Source organism: Pseudophryne corroboree, chromosome 1, assembly GCF_028390025.1.
Source record: "Pseudophryne corroboree isolate aPseCor3 chromosome 1, aPseCor3.hap2, whole genome shotgun sequence".
NCBI classification, from domain to species: Eukaryota; Metazoa; Chordata; class Amphibia; order Anura; family Myobatrachidae; genus Pseudophryne; species Pseudophryne corroboree.
Window position 1 is genome coordinate 160,516,621 of NC_086444.1, and position 22,637 is coordinate 160,539,257.

Here is a 22,637-nt window from a genome sequence, read left to right on the forward strand (position 1 = left end):
GGACATATAGCAGCAGCGTATACCACTGTGACTGCCTGGTCACTGGAATGACTGATGTCCAGGACACTACCACTGGTCTGATGCAGCACAACACAGCAACACTGTAAGGGACTTATTATACAGCAGCAGTGGACATATGGCAGCAGAGGACACCACCACTGTGACTGGACTGATGCAGCACAATACACCACCCTGAACTGATGCAGCACAACAGAGCACCCTATACAGCAGCACTGGACATATGGCAGCAGAGGAAGCACTGGTACTGGACAGATTAAGCACAAGCCATGGACACTGAGGACACTGAGAGAATGGAGACACGTCCTCTCTGTACACTCTCCAATGCCGGAGTGAAAATGGCGGGGACGTGCGGCTCCTTATATGGAATCCAAATCCCGTGAGAATCCGACAGCGGGATGATGACGTTTTGCCTCGTTCGGGTTTCCGAGTCAGGCGGGAAAACCTGAGCCGGGCTCGGAACCGGGTTCAGAGCGTGAAGTTCGGTACGGTTCGGTTCTCTGAGAACCAAACCCGCTCAAAGGATTTAAAATCCTTTTTTTATTGATTTTATGTAATATTCTAATTTTCTGAGATTAAAGGCTTGAAACATCTCACTTTGCAAGTAATGAGTCTATATAATATATTAGTGTCACCTTTTAAGTTGAATTACTGAAATAAATGAACTTTTGCAGGATATTCTAATTTTCTGAGTTTCAGCTGTTTATAGCCGCACTGACTAGCTGCGGGTATTTGAATTGACCACTAAATGCATTGCTGTTTTGCTTCACAACTGTGGACATACAGGGGATAATTCAGAGTTGATCGCAGCAGCAAATTTGTTAGCAGTTGGACAAAACCATGGGGGTAATTCTGAGTTGATCGCAGCAGCAAGTTTGTTAGCAATTGGGCAAAACCATGTGCACTGCAGGGGGAGGGGGGGGGGGCATATATAACATTTGCAGAGAGATTTAGATTTGGATGGGTTATTTTGTTTATGTGCAGAGTAAATACTGGCTGCTTTATTTTTACACTGCAATTTAGATTTCAACTTGAACACACCACACCCAAATCTAACTCTCTCTGCACATGTTATATCTGCCCCCCCCCCCCCCCCCTGCAGTGCACATGGGCCCTCATTCCAAGTTGTTCGCTCACAAGCTGCTTTTAGCAGCTTTGCACACGCTAAGCCGCCGCCTACTGGGAGTGAATCTTAGCTTTGCAGAATTGCGAACGAAAGATTCGCATAATTGCGAATAGAAATTTCTTTGCAGTTTCTGAGTAGCTCGGGACTTACTCTGCCACTGCGATCAGTTCAGTCAGTTTCGTTCCTGGTTTGACGTCACAAAACACACCCAGCGTTCGCCCAGACACTCCCCCGTTTCTCCAGCCACTCCCGCGTTTTTCCCAGAAACGGCAGCGTTTTTCCGCACACACCCATAAAACGGCCAGTTTCCGCCCAGAAACATCCACTTCCTGTCAATCACACTCCGATCACCAGAACGAAGAAATTTCTTCGTTAAGCCGTGAGTAAAATACCTAACTTTATGGCAAATTTACTTGGCGCAGACGCACTACGAATATTACGCATGCGCAGTTTGCGACAAATCGCTCTGTTGCGAAAACCACTAACGAGCGAACAACTCGGAATGAGGGCCAAGGTTTTGCCCAACTGCTAACAAATTTGCTGCTGCGATCAACTCTGAATTACCCCCACAGTATGTGTTCCAAGCGGCACTCTTTTTGGAAACGAAGGCCACATCAGAGGTATAGTTAGAGGGAAGGCATATTCAGTTGTACACAAACTATTCACATGTGCCCAACCGCCACCTTTTGTAGCCAATTTAAAAGTTAAACATATCTTCTGGACTATTTGCAATCCTCCTGGTCATCGTGTATACAAATCATCCTATAGCATTGTCCTATGGATATTTTGGTTTATGTATGACTTGCAGATTTGGCAGGCCTGTTTCTTGCTACTGTGTATGACGTATTATAGTCTTTGACTGCTCTGTGTCAGTCTGAGTCATTCTGGGCAAAACTTCAAAGAATTTAATAAATCCCACTCACAAACGTCATGAAAGTCAGCAATGTGCTACAGTTTAAACCAAAGCATGCTTTTTATTATAATTGCATATATATGCACTTGCAGTCAAATCCAGGTTGACTCATATACAAGATGCTTGGGACCAGAATTTTAAATTTTTGGGAACATTTGCATACCATAATAATATATCTTGGGGATGAGACCCAAGACGAAATACAAAATGCCTTTATGTTTCATATACACCATATATAAGCCCCATGTAATTTTCCACAGTATTTTTCATAATTTTGTGCATGAAACAAAATTTGTGTACATTGAAAGCAAAGGTGTCACCATCTCAGTCACACTACAAAAATGACCTATTTCAGAATATTTCGTATTAAGGAGTTTTGGATATGGGAGACTCAACCTGCATAAACATTATATTGAAAATATATGGGCCCGATTCTGTGTTGGATGCAAGTGGGTTTGCAGGTGCACCTCGCAGATTTTAACATACTGCACATTTTCTGTAGAGGTAAGTTGGCACCGGAACATGCTCTGAATCAGACATACGCACAGGGCCGGCCCTAGGCATATGCAAACTAGTCAAATGCCTAGGGCATTTGGAATGCCTAGGGGCACAAGCAGATTCTGTTGATTAAAATGATATGCGGCATGCCTATATTCTGTGTGTGACTGTGGCTGTATCTGCATATGAAATGCTACATTACAGTGTATTCCTGGAAATCACTGTAACGTAGCATTTCGTATGCAGATACAGCCACAGTGGCACACAGAATATAGGCATGCTACATATCATTTTAATCAATAGAAGCTGCTTGTGCGTTCTAGTCACATAGCAATGAAAATTAGATGCATTTTTTGCAAAAAAAGGCGCCCAACCTTAGCAGAGCTAAGGCACGATGTATGAGGACACATCTGTATCCAAGCAGAGGAAGAAGTCACAGTGTTAGCGGCCATGTGAGTGCTGTGTGTGGGTAGATTCGTTGTGCAAAACTGCTCGGCATATGTGTAAGCGACATTATGTGTGTTGTGTATAAATTAGAGATGTGCACTTGAAATTTTTCGGGTTTTGTGTTTTGGTTTTGGGTTCGGTTCCGCGGCCGTGTTTTGGTTTCGACCGCGTTTTGGCAAAACCTCACCGAATTTTTTTTGTCGGATTCGGGTGTGTTTTGGATTTGGGTGTTTTTTTTAAAAAACACTAAAAAACAGCTTAAATCATAGAATTTGGGGGTCATTTTGATCCCAAAGTATTATTAACCTCAAAAACCATAATTTCCACTCATTTTCAGTCTATTCTGAACACCTCACACCTCACAATATTATTTTTAGTCCTAAAATTTGCACCGAGGTCGCTGGATGACTAAGCTAAGCGACCCTAGTGGCCGACACAAACACCTGGCCCATCTAGGAGTGGCACTGCAGTGTCACGCAGGATGGCCCTTCCAAAAAATACTCCCCAAACAGCACATGACGCAAAGAAGAAAAAAAGAGGCGCAATGAGGTAGCTGTGTGAGTAAGCTAAGCAACCCTAGTGGCCGACACAAACACCTGGCCCATCTAGGAGTGGCACTGCAGTGTCACGCAGGATGGCCCTTCCAAAAAACACTCCCCAAACAGCACATGACGCAAAGAAGAAAAAAAGAGGCGCAATGAGTTAGCTGTGTGAGTAAGATAAGTACCCTAGTGGCCGACACAAACACCTGGCCCATCTAGGAGTGGCACTGCAGTGTCACGCAGGATGGCCCTTCCAAAAAAACACTCCCCAAACAGCACATGACGCAAAGAAGAAAAAAAGAGGCGCAATGAGGTAGCTGTGTGAGTAAGATAAGCGACCCTAGTGGCCGACACAAACACCTGGCCCATCTAGGAGTGGCACTGCAGTGTCACGCAGGATGGCCCTTCCAAAAAACACTCCCCAAACAGCACATGACGCAAAGAAAAAAAAAAGAGGCGCAATGAGGTAGCTGTGTGAGTAAGATAAGCGACCCTAGTGGCCGACACAAACACCTGGCCCATCTAGGAGTGGAACTGCAGTGTCACGCAGGATGGCCCTTCCAAAAAACACTCCCCAAACAGCACATGACGCAAAGAAAAAAAGAGGCGCAATGAGGTAGCTGTGTGAGTAAGATAAGCGACCCTAGTGGCCGACACAAACACCTGGCCCATCTAGGAGTGGCACTGCAGTGTCACGCAGGATGGCCCTTCCAAAAAACACTCCCCAAACAGCACATGACGCAAATAAAAATGAAAGAAAAAAGAGGTGCAAGATGGAATTGTCCTTGGGCCCTCCCACCCACCCACCCTTATGTTGTATAAACAGGACATGCACACTTTAACCAACCCATCATTTCAGTGACAGGGTCTGCCACACGACTGTGACTGAAATGACGGGTTGGTTTGGACCCCCACCGAAAAAGAAGCAATTAATCTCTCCTTGCACAAACTGGCTCTACAGAGGCAAGCTGTCCACCTCATCATCATCCTCCGATATATCACCGTGTACATCCCGCTCCTCACAGATTATCAATTCGTCCCCACTGGAATCCACCATCTCAGCTCCCTGTGTACTTTGTGGAGGCAATTGCTGCTGGTCAATGTCTCCACGGAGGAATTGATTATAATTCATTTTAATGAACATCATCTTCTCCACATTTTCTGGAAGTAACCTCGTACGCCGATTGCTGACAAGGTGAGCGGCGGCACTAAACACTCTTTCGGAGTACACACTTGTGGGAGGGCAACTTAGGTAGAATAAAGCCAGTTTGTGCAAGGGCCTCCAAATTGCCTCTTTTTCCTGCCAGTATAAGTACGGACTGTCTGACGTGCCTACTTGGATGCGGTCACTCATATAATCCTCCACCATTCTTTCAATGGGGAGAGAATCATATGCAGTGACAGTAGACGACATGTCCGTAATCGTTGTCAGGTCCTTCAGTCCGGACCAGATGTCAGCATCAGCAGTCGCTCCAGACTGCCCTGCATCACCGCCAGCGGGTGGGCTCGGAATTCTGAGCCTTTTCCTCGCACCCCCAGTTGCGGGAGAATGTGAAGGAGGAGATGTTGACAGGTCGCGTTCCGCTTGACTTGACAATTTTCTCACCAGCAGGTCTTTGAACCCGAGCAGACTTGTGACTGCCGGAAAGAGAGATCCAAGGTAGGTTTTAAATCTAGGATCGAGCACGGTGGCCAAAATGTAGTGCTCTGATTTCAACAGATTGACCACCCGTGAATCCTTGTTAAGCGAATTAAGGGCTCCATCCACAAGTCCGACATGCCTAGCGGAATCGCTCCCTTTTAGCTCCTCCTTCAATGCCTCCAGCTTCTTCTGCAAAAGCCTGATGAGGGGAATGACCTGACTCAGGCTGGCAGTGTCTGAACTGACTTCACGTGTGGCAAGTTCAAAAGGTTGCAGAACCTTGCACAACGTTGAAATCATTCTCCACTGTGCTTGAGACAGGTACATTCCACCTCCTATATCGTGCTCAATTGTATAGGCTTGAATGGCCTTTTGCTGCTCCTCCAACCTCTGAAGCATATATAGGGTTGAATTCCACCTCGTTACCACTTCTTGCTTCAGATGATGGCAGGGCAGGTTCAGGCGTTTTTGGTGGTGCTCCAGTCTTCTGTACGTGGTGCCTGTACGCCGAAAGTGTCCCGCAATTCTTCTGGCCACCGACAGCATCTCTTGCACGCCCCTGTCGTTTTTTAAAAAATTCTGCACCACCAAATTCAAGGTATGTGCAAAACATGGGACGTGCTGGAATTTGCCCATATTTAATGCACACACAATATTGCTGGCGTTGTCCGATGCCACAAATCCACAGGAGAGTCCAATTGGGGTAAGCCATTCCGCGATGATCTTCCTCAGTTGCCGTAAGAGGTTTTCAGCTGTGTGCGTATTCTGGAAACCGGTGATACAAAGCGTAGCCTGCCTAGGAAAGAGTTGGCGTTTGCGAGATGCTGCTACTGGTGCCGCCGCTGCTGTTCTTGCGGCGGGAGTCCATACATCTACCCAGTGGGCTGTCACAGTCATATAGTCCTGACCCTGCCCTGCTCCACTTGTCCACATGTCCGTGGTTAAGTGGACATTGGGTACAACTGCATTTTTTAGGACACTGGTGAGTCTTTTTCTGACGTCCGTGTACATTCTCGGTATCGCCTGCCTAGAGAAGTGGAACCTAGATGGTATTTGGTAACGGGGGCACACTACCTCAAGAAATTGTCTAGTTCCCTGTGAACTAACGGCGGATACCGGACGCACGTCTAACACCAACATAGTTGTCAAGGCCTCAGTTATCCGCTTTGCAACAGGATGACTGCTGTGATATTTCATCTTCCTCGCAAAGGACTGTTGGACAGTCAATTGCTTGGTGGAAGTAGTAAAAGTGGGCTTACGACTTCCCCTCTGGGATGACCATCGACTCCCAGCAGCAACAACAGCAGCGCCAGCAGCAGTAGGCGTTAGGATGCATCGGAGGAATCCCAGGCAGGAGAGGACTCGTCAGAATTGCCAGTGACATGGCCTGCAGGACTATTGGCATTCCTGGGGAAGGAGGAAATTGACACTGAGGGAGTTGGTGGGGTGGTTTGCGTGAGCTTGGTTACAAGAGGAAGGGATTTACTGGTCAGTGGACTGCTTCCGCTGTCGCCCAAAGTTTTTGAACTTGTCACTGACTTATTATGAATGCGCTGCAGGTGACGTATAAGGGAGGATGTTCCGAGGTGGTTAACGTCCTTACCCCTACTTATTACAGCTTGACAACGGCAACACACGGCTTGACAAATGTTGTCCGCATTTCTGGTGAAATACTTCCACACCGAAGAGCTGATTTTTTTGGTATTTTCACCAGGCATGTCAACGGCCCTATTCCTCCCACGGACAACAGGTGTCTCCCCGGGTGCCTGACTTAAACAAACCACCTCACCATCAGAATCCTCCTTGTCAATTTGCTCCCCAGCGCCAGCAACACCCATATCCTCCTCATCCTGGTGTACTTCAACACTGACATCTTCAATCTGACTATCAGGAACTGGACTGCGGGTGCTCCTTCCAGCACTTGCAGGGGGCGTGCAAATGGTGGAAGGCGCATGCTCTTCACGTCCAGTGTTGGGAAGGTCAGGCATCGCAACCGACACAATTGGACTCTCCTTGTGGATTTGGGATTTGGAAGAACGCACAGTTCTTTGCGGTGCTTTTGCCAGCTTGAGTCTTTTCAGTTTTCTAGCGAGAGGCTGAGTGCTTCCATCCTCATGTGAAGCTGAACCACTAGCCATGAACATAGGCCAGGGCCTCAGCCGTTCCTTGCCACTTCGTGTGGTAAATGGCATATTGGCAAGTTTACGCTTCTCCTCCGACAATTTTATTTTAGATTTTGGAGTCCTTTTTTTACTGATATTTGGTGTTATGGATTTTACATGCTCTGTACTATGACATTGGGCATCGGCCTTGGCAGACGACGTTGCTGGCATTTCATCGTCTCGGCCATGACTAGTGGCAGCAGCTTCAGCACGAGGTGGAAGTGGATCTTGATCTTTCCCTAATTTTGGAACCTCAACATTTTTGTTCTCCATATTTTAATAAGCACAACTAAAAGGCACCTCAGGTAAACAATGGAGATGGATGGATACTAGTATACTTATGGATGGACAAGCGACTGCCGACACAGAGGTAGCTACAGCCGTGGACTACCGTACTGTGTCTGCTGCTAATATAGACTGGATGATAATGAGATGAAATTAATATATATATATAATATCACTAGTACTGCAGCCGGACAGGTATATATATTTATTATGTAATGACTGATGACGGACCTGCTGGACACTGTCAGCTCAGCAGCACCGCAGACTGCTACAGTAAGCTACTATAGTAGTATGTATAAAGAAGAAAGAGAAAAAAAACCACGGGTAGGTGGTATACAATTATGGATGGACGAGCGACTGCCGACACAGAGGTAGCTACAGCCGTGGACTACCGTACTGTGTCTGCTGCTAATATAGACTGGATGATAATGAGATGAAATCAATATATATTATATCACACTAGTACTGCAGCCGGACAGGTAGATATATTTATTATGTAATGACTGATGACGGACCTGCTGGACACTGTCAGCTCAGCAGCACCGCAGACTGCTACAGTAAGCTACTATAGTAGTATGTATAAAGAAGAAAGAAAAAAAAAAAACCACGGGTAGGTGGTATACAATTATGGATGGACGAGCGACTGCCGACACAGAGGTAGCTACAGCCGTGGACTACCGTACTGTGTCTGCTGCTAATATAGACTGGATGATAATGAGATGAAATCAATATATATTATATCACACTAGTACTGCAGCCGGACAGGTAGATATATTTATTATGTAATGACTGATGACGGACCTGCTGGACACTGTCAGCTCAGCAGCACCGCAGACTGCTACAGTAAGCTACTATAGTAGTATGTATAAAGAAGAAAGAAAAAAAAAAACCACGGGAAGGTGGTATACAATTATGGATGGACGAGCGACTGCCGACACAGAGGTAGCTACAGCCGTGGACTACCGTACTGTGTCTGCTGCTAATATAGACTGGATGATAATGAGATGAAATCAATATATATTATATCACACTAGTACTGCAGCCGGACAGGTAGATATATTTATTATGTAATGACTGATGATGGACCTGCTGGACACTGTCAGCTCAGCAGCACCGCAGACTGCTACAGTAAGCTACTATAGTAGTATGTATAAAGAAGAAAGAAAAAAAAAAACCACGGGTAGGTGGTATACAATTATGGATGGACGAGCGACTGCCGACACAGAGGTAGCTACAGCCGTGGACTACCGTACTGTGTCTGCTGCTAATATAGACTGGATGATAATGAGATGAAATCAATATATATTATATCACACTAGTACTGCAGCCGGACAGGTAGATATATTTATTATGTAATGACTGATGACGGACCTGCTGGACACTGTCAGCTCAGCAGCACCGCAGACTGCTACAGTAAGCTACTATAGTAGTATGTATAAAGAAGAAAGAAAAAAAAAAAAAAACACGGGTAGGTGGTATACAATATTATATATATATTATATACAATTATATATATATATATATATATATATTAAACTGGTGGTGATTATTAAACTGGTGGTCAGGTCACTGGTCACACTATCAGCAACTTGCAAGTAGTACTCCTAAGCAGACAATCACAATATATATTATACTGGTGGTCAGTGTGGTCACAATGGCAGTGTGGCACTCTGGCAGCAAAAGTGTGCACTGTACGTTATATGTACTCCTGAGTCCTGCTCTCAGACTCTAACTGCTCCCCACTGTCAGTGTCTCCCCCACAAGTCAGATAATACAGTCACACTATATATCACTTCAGCAAGTAACTAGTCTAGTACTCCTCCTAATGCTCCCCAAAATTACTACTGTGTCTCTCTCTACTCTCTCACTCTCTTCTCTATAAACGGAGAGGACGCCAGCCACGTCCTCTCCCTATGAATCTCAATGCACGTGTGAAAATGGCGGCGACGCGCGGCTCCTTATATAGAATCCGAGTCTTGCGATAGAATCCGAGCCTCGCGAGAATCCGACAGCGGGATGATGACGTTCGGGCGCGCTCGGGTTAACCGAGCAAGGCGGGAAGATCCGAGTCGCTCGGACCCGTGTAAAAAAAAAATGAAGTTCGGGCGGGTTCGGATTCCGAGGAACCGAACCCGCTCATCTCTAGTATAAATGCATTAATAATGTGCGACATATGTGTAAGGGGCATTATGTGTGCTATGTGTATAAAGGCATTACTAGTAATGTGTGGTATTATGTGTATAAGGTGCTCTATTGTGTGGTGTAATGTATAGAAAAGGCACTACTGTGTGGTCTAATGTGAATAAAGAGCAATATGGTGTGGCGTAATTTGAATTTGGGGCACTATTGTGTGGCCACGCCCCTTCCCAAAAGAACACGCCCCTTTTTGAGTTGCGGGCTGAATGTGCGCACTGTTTCTATTTAAAATATAGGGGGTAGGAGCACCAAAATGAGGACTGCTATGACTGAGGGGTGATGGGAAAGGGTTGCAGGCTCAGAGGCGGAACTAGCAGCGGTGCTAGGGGGCACCAGACAAAATCTTGCCTAGGGCATCATATTGATTAGGGCCGGCTCTGCATACGCACATGGACGGAGACTGCAAGTACGGACACATTGATCTGACCACTGTTTCTGTGAAAAGGGCGTTTCTGGGCAGTAACTGAACAACGACCAGGCAGATACACTGAACTGTTCCGTGTTGTGGGTGTGTAAGTTAACTTCAATAGCATATGAAGGGAGATGGGACCCCTATTTCAGATGGATATTTTGTACCTAGAATGCAGTGGGTGCATGTTCAGGTACTGAAGATAGATGGAAAAACAGTGGGCAGTATGGCAATCCACATGCAAGGGTAAGGATGTTCCGCATACACACTAACAGGTGTATTCGTGCATTAGCATAAGCTAGTACGCAGGATGCAGTGATCAGACTGAAAAGTGGCCACTGATGGGTCCGACTCAATATCAGCCCCACTTATGTTAATCACTTAATGCAAATATAAATGTTTCAGTAGCTAGCACTGCATACGTAAGCAACAGTGTATGGATGTACTGAGCATATGGAATAATAGCAGCATGTATGTTTTTCATTCACAGTACTGCAACAACATCAAGCACATACAGGACTGCAGCATCCGTCAGCACATACAGGACTGCAGCATCCATCAGCACATACAGGACTGCAGCATCCGTCAGCACATACAGGACTGCAGCATCCATCAGCACATACAGGACTGCAGCATCCATCAGCACATACAGGACTGCAGCAACAGCCAGCACCACAGGAACTATCAGCATGTACAGTGTTGCAGCAATGTCCAGCACATACAGTACTACAGGAACGTTCAGCACATACAGTAATACAGGAACGTCCAGCACATACAGTAATACAGGAAACTCCAGCACATACAGTTCTGCAGGAATGTGCAGCACATACAGTACTACAGGAACGATCAGCATGTACAGCGCTGCAGGTGAAAGAAATTTTACTCATTGATAAAAGTGAATACTTCCCAAGCCACATAATGGATCAGTATTGGGAAGAATTCATGACCAGTGACAGTCAGGACCTTTAAAGTAAAACTTGAGATCAAAGTAATGTATAATATTTTGAATGTTACATGTTCTCTAAGTGTTCTAGTTTGTATCTCCTCTGTTTACTTTGTTGTCCTAGGTCACCGTAGAACAAAGAAGAGTCAGCTTGTGACATTCAACAGCTCTCATACCTAAACTAGATTCTCACCTCAGTTTCCTAAAGCTATTTCATAGTCATTCCTCCAATGTACGGGTTTAAGCAGGTTGATAGGGTTGGTCTGCGCACTGTGAATCTTCAGCTCAGTAAGTGGCAGCTGTAGGGACAGTTTCTAGATTGCTAATGTTAGATCTTAACCAAATAAAATGTACTGACTACAGTTGTTGCTTTTCTAAATGAAGCAATGAAACAACGCTTTGGTGTTTCCTTCTAACAAAAGAATTTTTTTAGGGTTTTCTTGTTTTTCCAACTTTTGCCTGATTTATGTGGACTATGATTGGTAATAGTAACCTGTCCAAAGCGTGGCAAGCGAAAGCGAGGGTACATGTTTCCATTGATTTTGCTTAGAAATTGTTAAATATACAAAATGACACTAAAAACGTGTCGACCATTGTCTTGTCGACCTTTGCACCTGTTTACCTCACCCACTTTCTACCTGTCACCTGTTGACCTCTTGACCCTGTCAACATAATGCTTATCAACAATGTGGGATCTAGACAGTGTAGATCTTCTATACCACACACATTTCAGCATGTCCATGCAATCTGTCCTTGCAATATCTATCAAAGTACTGATGACACAAAATAATGTTGATGGATATACTGTAGATATAGGGGGTAATTCCAAGTTGATCGCAGCAGGAAATTTTTTAGCAGTTGGGCAAAACCATGTGCACTGCAGGGGAGGCAGATATAACATGTGCAGAGAGAGTTAGATTTGGGTGTGGTGTGTTCAATCTGCAATCTAAATTGCAGTGTCAAAATAAAGCAGCCAGTATTTACCCTGCACAGAAACAAAATAACCCACCCAAATCTAACTCTCTCTGCACATGTTATATCTGCCCCATCTGCAGTGCACATGGTTTTGCCCAACTGCTAAAAAATTTCCTGCTGCGATCAACTTGGAATTACCCCCATAGTCAGCAATATAAATGTTTAATGAAGACTGACTGTAATAACACAAGTCAGAAAACCAGTTTTTATTGGGGCAGGCCTGATTTGCACTCACCAAAAGGGGCACAGCTTACCATTATGGAGTGTAGCTTCTTTACGATGGGGCATGGATGTGTGAACCATGGGCATCATTTGGACAGATTAGGGGCGTGGCCATGAGTTTGATAACAGGTAAATGTTGAGCACACCCTCAGATTTCTGGTTTGCAGGGATTATTTTGTTCCATTGTTTAAAGTGTTGGCCGGTGTGAAAATGGTTCCACGCTCCCTTAGGATAGTCTACTAGCAAATAGCAATTAATACAATTTTCAAATTACATGTTAAGCAAAGTAACAGACAGTAAAATAATGAAAGAGTTATCTTGATAATGTATAACTAAAACATGGGTCCTTTGTGATGACAGACTAAAAAGTAACTTTTAAATGGGTCTAAATTCAGTTTAATCCGATTCCTAACTAATTTATTTTGGAAACCACCTTGTGCCCACGACTCACCCACCATTTATTGGACTGGCGAATTTACAGTAATCATACTGTTAAATAATATGTGTTGCAATAAAACATTCCCCTCCCTTAATCTGGGCTTTGTCTAGGAAGCATTCACTTCCAATCACTAAAAAACTGACAGTAATTACATGCATTGGGGTAACTGAGTATGGGTATGCTATCTGAGAACTCCTTTCTAGCAGTTTATGGACCCTATTCAGGTTGGATTGTAACTCATGATCGAACCGCAAAAAATACAATGATGATGCGGACGCATGCGCAGGACCCGTTCTGTGCATGTGCCCGTATTTACTGCGGGCGGGAGGGGGGTGGCAATGCTCCGTTTCCTAGGTGGAGATGGAGCGTTGCAGGGGCGTCGTTGGGAAAACAGAGGCATGGCGGCACGGTGGCATGGTGTGGGTGTGATTGGGGCGGCAGCGTGATGTCACACGCAGCCACTTTGATCACAGAGTTGCAGTTAGTTTCTACGAACACGCTGAAATTGCGGTGCGACTGCAATTTCAGCTTGGTCACAGGGGTAGGTGGCGTGAATCATGCTGGGCGGTTTTGCCCAGCAAGCGGCCCCCAGCATGCGAGCAGAAGGATTTGCGATCCTTGCTAAACAGGGTCCTATGCTCAAATATTTTGTTTAAGAAATGATCATTATCTGCAGTTCCTCTTTCAGCATGGCATGTTGGGAAGGGGAACTTCTTACAAAGAGGCGTAAAAAAATATTCATTTATTATGTGTTGTATTACAGTTCTTTCTACTTATTATATTGTTCACAGTTTATATTTGTGATGTTGGTTTTGTTGCAACTCTGCATAAGCAATGGATTCCACCGCACTACAATGTGGTCACATTTTGTCATAAAATAAAGGATTCTGAAATCTAAAGTGTTGTTCCTGAAATACATAAAAGTGACCAGTAATAACCTAATGACTTGTTAGTTTTCATGTAATGTTTAGAAATTCAGTAAATTGCAGTCTGACACTTGCCCTGGTTATGTTTTGTGGTAGTGAAACTTGCAGATAAACAAAAAGCATTCTTCATTCTTTCAGTTTTAGGTTTCTCAATTGAAACTGAATAACAGCTTATAATTCTCGTATAAAATATAAGGGCTGATGGTGAGCTGGCTTCTGTGATCCGCAGCTGTGCCCAAAGATGCAGCCATTGGATCACTTGCGAGAACAGCGGCCATGTGAGAAACCCTCATATTAAGGGCCGGATGTAATGAAGTCCGAGTTGAGCGGAGGTGTGAGCTTCCGGCCGTACTCGGACGTTTTATTAAAGCGGCAATTATGTACTAGGCAAAACAATGCCTTGTAAATGATTGCCTCCTTAAAAAAAGTTCGGCTGGGAACTCACAGCTCCGGCTAATTACATCTGACCCTAAGAATCCTGAATATAATGACTTGTGGCCCTATTCCATTCAATAAGAGTCACACTCATGTAAAGGAAACTGGGATTAACACAAGTATACTGAGTTGTTACTATTAACAACATTGAGATGTTCATTAATTGTAATTAGCTGTGCTACACAGTAAAATGAATATAAATGCATGATTACACTGCCTTCAATATAAATTCTATAAAAAGTAAAAACTCATGTGGTCACTGATAAAAAAAAAGTCAAGAGAAAACTTAATCTTAAAATTCCTGACTGGCAGTTAGTGAAGAGTATAGATCGGTAATGGACAACCTGACCCTCTTCTAGGTCCGGGTATTTGACACTCAACTATCTATCCGCACACATACGCATTCATATTGGTTGTATCACCTAGTGAGCTGTCATCACTTACACTGCTAATACATCCATCCTCATCTGATCTTACATGTGCTCCTGGTGCCTACGATGTGCGGAGGGGGTCACATACGCAGACAGAGTCTCCTGAGGTGGAAACCAGCTACTACAGACACAGAACCAGATCAGCTGTTGTCTATAATTGGTGTAGATCTAGTAAGCCCTACATGTTTTATTTGACAACTCCATCCAAATTTAAATTTTTGTTTTGGGTGAGTTAATTAAGATTAACAATAATTCAATATGTTATCTGGGGTTCAGTTTTCCCATCCTTCCAGTGAGTTCACTGATATCTGGGCCTAATTCAGACCTGATTGTAGCAGCAAATTTGTTAGCAGATGGGCAAAACCATGGGGGTCATTCCGACCTGATCGCATGCTAGGATTTTTCGCATGCGTATGCACCGCAATGCGCAGGCGCGTCGTACGGGTACAAAGCGGATCGTTGCTGAGTGATGGATTTAATGAAGAATCCATTCGCACAGTGTTAGGGTCTCCTGCCCTGTGCTGCCACGTCGTCATGGCAACCGGGAGACAAGTGCTAGCGGAGTAACCTGAGCGCAGCTGATACTCCGGTTCGGGTCTTTTGCTGTGCAGTGGTTACAGGCATGGGATCCGGTGCTGGTTTTTGTGCTCACAGTCTGTGAGGTCTGAGGGGGGCGTGGACAGCACCTGCTTTATAAGGCCTCTTCTCAGGTTAAGCAGATGCTGCTGAATCTTTGTTGGTTAGTCAGTTCCTGAAAGTTAGCAAGTACTGTGTAGCTTTGTATTTGTTGTTGCTTACTGCAAATAGGCCTGGGCATTTGGTACTACACTCTGCCAATCCAGACCTAGCAGTAAGACTGGAGTCAGTCGTTTAGCCTGCTGAGGTTCTTTTGCTATTCTGTGAACCCAGCAGGTTTGTGGCTGTACTTTCAGACCTGCCTGCATAATCCTCTCTCACTGTGCAGGGCGTCCATGTGTCAGTTTAGTGGCAGTAAGCTGAACCTGGGCCCTGCAAGTGAGAATTAGGATTGTGGAGACTCTCCTTGTGTCTATTATTCCATCTCTGACCAAGGAGTTTACTGCCACACCCGTTGGTAACCCTTTAGGGTTTTGCTGTTACCCTTAGCAACAGCATTTCGGGTTCTCTACGTATTAAAACACAACATCTTGCTTTTTCCATCTGAGCATTTCTAATACTAGGGAGACACCCAGTTTCTTAGCCTCTGGGCTTCTCTGTTCACTCTGTGTTGGTTTTGTTACCCTATCACCTTCTGTGTACGTTATGTCATATTTCCCAGTCTGTCTGTGAGTTCATTTGTTTTGCATCCCTCTCTGTTCAGACACCAGTACATTCCTGCAGGCACTGGTGTGTATAACAGTTCAAACACCAGTACATTCCTGCAGGCACTGGTGTGCATAACATATTCAGCAGCCCAATACTCCTGTTGAAATTTTGTGGGAATATGGAGCATACCCCTCAAAATACGTTGCAACAGGTGGTCGATCAGGTGCAGGTCCTGACTCGTCAATTTAATGATTTGTCCATTAAAATGCACACCTCCCAGGCCGCTGGCGGAGCTCCCGCAGCAGCAGCACCTTCAGGGGTTAAGGAGCCGAAAGTAAATCTTCCGGATCGTTTTTCTGGAGATCGCTCGCAGTTCTTTTGTTTCAAGGAGAGCTGCAAGTTATATTTCCAGCTTAGGCCTCAGTCTTCTGGGTCAGAGATTCAGCGGGTGGGCATAGTGATTTCCTTGCTACAAGGAGACCCACAGGTCTGGGCATATGGGTTGCAGCCTGACTGTCCGTCGCTTAAAAGTGTTGATGCTTTTTTTACGGCACTGGGCATGTTGTATGATGACCCTGACAAGACGGCCTCAGCCGAGGCTCAGATTTCGATCCTTAAGCAAGGGCGAAGGCCAGTTGAGGTTTACTGTACGGAGTTTCGGAGGTTGGCCCATGATACCCAGTGGAATGACCCAGCCCTGAGACACCAGTACCGAAGAGGTCTTTCTAACCAGATAAAAGACCAACTGGTACAATATCCCTTGCCTGATAGCTTGGATCAGCTCATGCAGTTATCCATCCGGGTGGATAGACGGCTGAGAGAGCGTAGGCTTGAAAGGGAGACCGAGGTTTCCTTCTTTCCCAAGGGAACCTCAGACTCTGAGGAATTTTCCGAGGAGCTTATGCAGATTGGGGCTACCCGCCTCTCCTCGCGTGAGAAGACGCGGAGGAGACAGCAGGGGTTGTGTTTGTACTGTGGGAATAAGGGTCATGTGGTAGTATCATGCCCAGAAAAGCCGGAAAACTTCAGGGCCTAAGGGTGATGGGAAATATCCTGTCAGGCCAGAAGTCAGAATTTCCCAAGAAGACTTTTATCATTCCGGTGACCTTGAAGATCCTCGGTCAAACTGTCAAGACTGAGGCCTTTGTGGACAGTGGGGCCGACGGGGTTTTTATGGACCGCCAATTCGCCCTGAAACACTCTGTTTCCTTAGTACCCTTGGCGTCGGAAATTGAGATTTGTGGGTTAAACGGGGAACCATTATCCCAGGGTAAAATGACCTCTTGCACTAGCCAGATTTCTTTGTTTATTGGAGCCACACACTCTGAAAAATTGTCCTTTTATGTGACTGTCTGTACTTTTGCCCCATTGGTGTTGGGGTTACCCTGGTTAAGGGCACACAATCCTCAATTTGACTGGGTCTCTGGGGAGATTCTTAGTTGGGGTACTGATTGTTTCAGGAGTTGCTTGAGCCTTCCAGTCAGGCTCTCGCAGCTAAGTTTGCCAGGATTGCCAGGGTGTTATGCAGATTTTGCGGACGTGTTCTCCAAAAAAGTTGCAGAGGTACTACCTCCCCATCGCCCCTATGACTGTGCCATTGATTTGTTGCCGAATGCTAAGCTTCCCAAGAGCAGGTTGTACTCCCTGTCACGTCCTGAGACTCAGGCTATGGCAGAGTACATTCAGGAGAACTTGGCTAAAGGATTTATCAGACCTTCACAGTCTCCAGTTGGGTCGGGGTTCTTCTTCGTGGGTAAAAAGGATGGTTCATTGCGACCCTGCATCGACTTCAGGGAATTGAACCGTATCACGATTAAAAACTCATACCCACTGCCTCTCATTTCGGTCTTGTTTGACCAGCTTCGTACTGCCACCATTTTTTCTAAGATTGACCTACGCGGTGCGTACAATCTAATCAGAATAAGAGAGGGGGATGAATGGAAGACTGCCTTTAATACCCACTCAGGGCATTATGAATATTTGGTGATGCCTTTTGGGCTCTGTAATGCCCCGGCAGTCTTCCAGGATTTCATGAACGATGTGCTCAGGGAATATTTGGATAGATTCTTAGTTGTATACTTAGATGACATCCTAATCTTCTCCCAATCCCTGGAGGAACATCGGAAGCATGTACGCTTAGTCCTCCAGAAACTCAGAGACCACCGGCTTGGGGCGAAGCTGGAGAAGTGCGAATTTGAAGTTCAGCAAATCGCATTTCTAGGATATATTATCTCCCCAGAAGGTTTCCAAATGGAGGGTTCCAAGGTACAGGCAGTCCTGGATTGGGTGCAGCCCACTAGTTTGAAGGCGCTTCAGCGTTTCCTGGGCTTTGCAAATTTTTATAGACGATTTATCGCTGGATTTTCGTCTATAGTGGCGCCCTTGGTGGAACTCACTAAGAAAGGGGCGGATGTTGCTCACTGGTCTCGTGAGGCCAAAGCGGCTTTTGCCCGTCTCAAAAGGGCATTTGTCTCGGCCAAGGTGCTGCGACACCCAGATCCAGAGCGTCCTTTTGTGGTGGAGGTGGATGCCTCTGAGATGGGTATTGGGGCAGTGCTCTCTCAGATGGGAGTGTCTGATAATCGCCTTCATCCCTGTGCTTACTTTTCCCGTAAATTTTCGCCTGCCGAGATGAATTATGACGTGGGTAACCGGGAATTGTTGGCTATTAAGGATGCACTCGAGGAGTGGAGACACTGGCTTGAGGGGGCTAAGTTTGTGGTCTCAATTCTCACCGACCATAAGAATTTGGCATATTTAGAGTCAGCGAAGCGTCTCAATGCCAGGCAGGCACGATGGGCTTTGTTTTTTGCTCGCTTTAATTTTTTGATAACATATCGCCCTGGGTCAAAAAACATCAAGGCTAATGCGCTCTCGCGGAGTTTTGCTCCAATCCAGGAGACCACCGAGGAGCCGTTGCCCATTGTGTCCCCATCATGTATTAAAGTGGGCATTGCCCAGGACCTCTTGTCATTAGTCCTTAGAGCACAGGAGCAGGCTCCTCCAGACCTTCCGGTAGGTCTTTTGTTTGTGCCTCCTAGGTTAATACAGCGAGTGTTCCTGGAATTCCATGCCAAGAAGTCGGCAGGTCACCCGGGTATTGCCAGAACTCGGGAGTTGCTATCTAGGGCGGTGTGGTGGCCCTCGGTGGCTAAGGATGTGGATCAGTGGGTTCGGGCATGTGACATCTGTGCCCGAAATAAGACTCCTAGAGGGGTTCCTGTTGGCCCATTACATCCACTCTCTATTCCATCTAAGCCATGGACCCACATTTCAATGGATTTTGTTGTGGACTTGCCCAAATCCTCTGGGATGACAGCCATCTGGGTTGTCGTTGACAGGTTTTCAAAGATGGCGCACTTCGTTCCACTGGTTGGGCTGCCATCGGCCAGACGCCTGTCTGAATTATTTATGCTGCATGTTGTGCGCCTCCACGGGTTGCCACTTGATGTGGTCTCTGACCGCGGATCCCAGTTTGTGGCCAAATTCTGGAGGGCATTTTGTTCCGATCTCCAGATTTCTGTCAGCTTGTCGTCAGGCTACCATCCGCAGTCTAATGGGCAGACTGAAAGGGTGAACCAGACCTTGGAGCAGTTCCTCAGGTGTTATGTCTCCAAGTGTTAGACTGACTGGGTTGCTCATCTGTCAATGGCGGAGTTTGCCTATAACAACGCGGCTCACTCTGCTACAGGGATCTCTCCCTTCCTTTGTGTGTATGGGCATCATCCTAAGGCCAATTCTTTTGACCCCCTGGACTCCACGCCTGGTGGTTCCTCTGTCGTTTCGGTCCTTAGAGGTATTTGGAGGAAAGTGAAGAAAGCCCTTGTGTCTGTGTCATTAGTGACCAAAAGGGTTTTTGATAAGCGGAAAAGACCCTGCAGCTTCAAATTAGGAGACTTCGTCTGGTTGTCTACCAAGAATTTGAAGTTGAAACAGCCATCTCATAAGTTAGGCCCCCGGTTCATCGGCCCTTATAAGATCACCAGGGTTATCAATCCGGTGGCATTTCAGTTAGATCTGCCCCGTTCTTTGGGTATCAATAAAACATTTCATTGTTCCCTTTTAAAACGGGCGATTAGTAATCCTTCTTCCAGAGGAAGACCTTCCCCTCTTCTGATACGTGGCCAGAGGGAGTTTGTTGTTGAAAGGATTCTTGACTCCAAGATGGTTCGGGGTCGGCTGTCATTTTTGGTGCACTGGAAGGGGTATGGCCCGGAGGAGCGGTCGTGGGTGCGCAGTTGTGATCTTCATGCCCCCAGACTGATACGCTCTTTCTTCTCGCAGTTCCCCGATAAACCCGGTGGTAGGGGTTCTTTGACCCCTCGTCAGAGGGGGGGTACTGTTAGGGTCTCCTGCCCTGTGCTGCCACGTCGTCATGGCAACCGGGAGACAAGTGCTAGCGGAGTAACCTGAGCGCAGCTGATACTCCGGTTCGGGTCTTTTGCTGTGCAGTGGTTACAGGCATGGGATCCGGTGCTGGTTTTTGTGCTCACAGTCTGTGAGGTCTGAGGGGGGCGTGGACAGCACCTGCTTTATAAGGCCTCTTCTCAGGTTAAGCAGATGCTGCTGAATCTTTGTTGGTTAGTCAGTTCCTGAAAGTTAGCCAGTACTGTGTAGCTTTGTATTTGTTGTTGCTTACTGCAAATAGGCCTGGGCATTTGGTACTACACTCTGCCAATCCAGACCTAGCAGTAAGACTGGAGTCAGTCGTTTAGCCTGCTGAGGTTCTTTTGCTATTCTGTGAACCCAGCAGGTTTGTGGCTGTACTTTCAGACCTGCCTGCATAATCCTCTCTCACTGTGCAGGGCGTCCATGTGTCAGTTTAGTGGCAGTAAGCTGAACCTGGGCCCTGCAAGTGAGAATTAGGATTGTGGAGACTCTCCTTGTGTCTATTATTCCATCTCTGACCAAGGAGTTTACTGCCACACCCGTTGGTAACCCTTTAGGGTTTTGCTGTTACCCTTAGCAACAGCATTTCGGGTTCTCTACGTATTAAAACACAACATCTTGCTTTTTCCATCTGAGCATTTCTAATACTAGGGAGACACCCAGTTTCTTAGCCTCTGGGCTTCTCTGTTCACTCTGTGTTGGTTTTGTTACCCTATCACCTTCTGTGTACGTTATGTCATATTTCCCAGTCTGTCTGTGAGTTCATTTGTTTTGCATCCCTCTCTGTTCAGACACCAGTACATTCCTGCAGGCACTGGTGTGTATAACAGTTCAAACACCAGTACATTCCTGCAGGCACTGGTGTGCATAACACACAGCTGATCACAAGGAGATTGACAGGAAGAGGGCGTTTGTGGGTGGCAACTGACGTCTTCTGGTAGTGTTTGGAAAAACACAGGCGTATCCAAGCGTTTGCAGGGCGGGTGTCTGACGTCAATTCCGGACAAGAACTGGCTGAAGTGATCACAGCGGCTGAGTAAGTTCTGAGCTACCGGTACTCAGAAACTGCACAAAACTTTTTTGTAGTGCTCGGCTGCACATGCGATCGCACGCTTGCAAAGCAAAAATACACTCCCCTATAGGCAGCGACTATCTGTTCGCATCGCTGCAAAAAATAGCTAGCGAGCGATCAACTCGGAATGACCCCCATGTGCACTGCAGGTGTGGCAGAATTAACATTTGCAGAGAGTGTGGGTTATATTATTTCTGTGCAGGGTAAATACTGGCTTCTTTATTTTTACACTGCAATTTAGATTTCAGTTTGAACACACTCCACCTACAGTAAATCTAACTCTCTCTGCACATGTTATATCAGCCCCCCTGCAGTGCACATCAGGGTTGGATTGGGACGCCGGACCAGATCCTGGTTGGCTGGTCCGGTTGTCCCCTCAGCGGCATCTCATCACCCCTGCGACAGGCCGCTGCCACGATTGGAGCTCAGCTCCGAACTGGCAGCGCTAAGTGAGAACTTCTGCGCATGCACAGAAGCTCCGTAAAAACCAATGAAACATGGCCGCCGGGAAAGCTGCTGCGCATGCGCAGCCGCAGCAGCTCCCAGGGTAGACTAGTCACTGTTTGCAGAGCCCGGCCCGCGGCTTCTGAATAGCAGGCGGACGGCGCCGTATTTGAATTGCCGCTGACCAGCCTGTCACTCACTACTGTGCTGCCCCACATCATGGCACCCCGGCCTGGCTGAATACTGTGATAAAGAAGTGGCTCACATACAGGTGAGGGAGGCAACCAATGGACGGAGGAGGGAGAAGGGAGGTTGCTGAGAGACACAGAATGAGGGAGGGGGAAATAGGCTTAAAAAGAGATGGGGGGGCGCACAGAGTGAAGCGGTAACAGAGTGAAGGAGTGGCCAAACATATATATATATATATATATATATATATATGTAAAACACACACACACACACAGCCTCCTCTGCACCGCTGCTGCTGATCACAGCCTCCTCTGCACCGCTGCTGCTGATTACATCCTCCTCCGCCGACCACAGCCTTCTCTGCACCGCTGAAGCCGATCACAGCTTCCTCTGCCGACCAGTCTTCTCTGCACCGCCGCTGCCGACCACAGCCTCCTCTGCACCGCCGCCGCCGACCACAGCCTCCTCGTCATCACCGCTGCTCATTAGGTAATCTAACCCTCCTGCCTTTCTCTCTACTGTATGTCCTTGCTGTCGCTCTTTCTGTCCCTGCTGTCACTCTCCCTGTCCCAATGTCCCCGCTGTCACTGTCTCTGTCCCTGAATTTTGGCTCATAATGTGTGGCATAATGTGAATTTCGGCTCATACTG

The 22,637-nt window shown here is 46.4% G+C and overlaps 1 protein-coding gene across 5 annotated transcripts in view; it reads left to right on the plus strand.

Annotated features, from left to right (window-relative positions):
- ANKRD31 (ankyrin repeat domain 31) overlaps positions 1-12,037 on the plus strand; it is a 387,557-nt gene extending 375,520 nt beyond the window's left edge. For 3 of the 5 annotated variants that reach the window (XM_063963834.1, XM_063963837.1, XM_063963835.1), the window contains one exon: positions 10,729-12,037. In XM_063963834.1, coding sequence (XP_063819904.1) covers positions 10,729-11,207 — 479 coding nt within the window. In that variant the 3' untranslated portion in view covers positions 11,208-12,037. The remainder of the gene's footprint in view (positions 1-10,728) is intronic. The other 2 variants (XM_063963836.1, XM_063963838.1) reach the window with 2 other exon arrangements.
- The last annotated feature ends 10,600 nt before the right edge of the window (positions 12,038-22,637 follow it).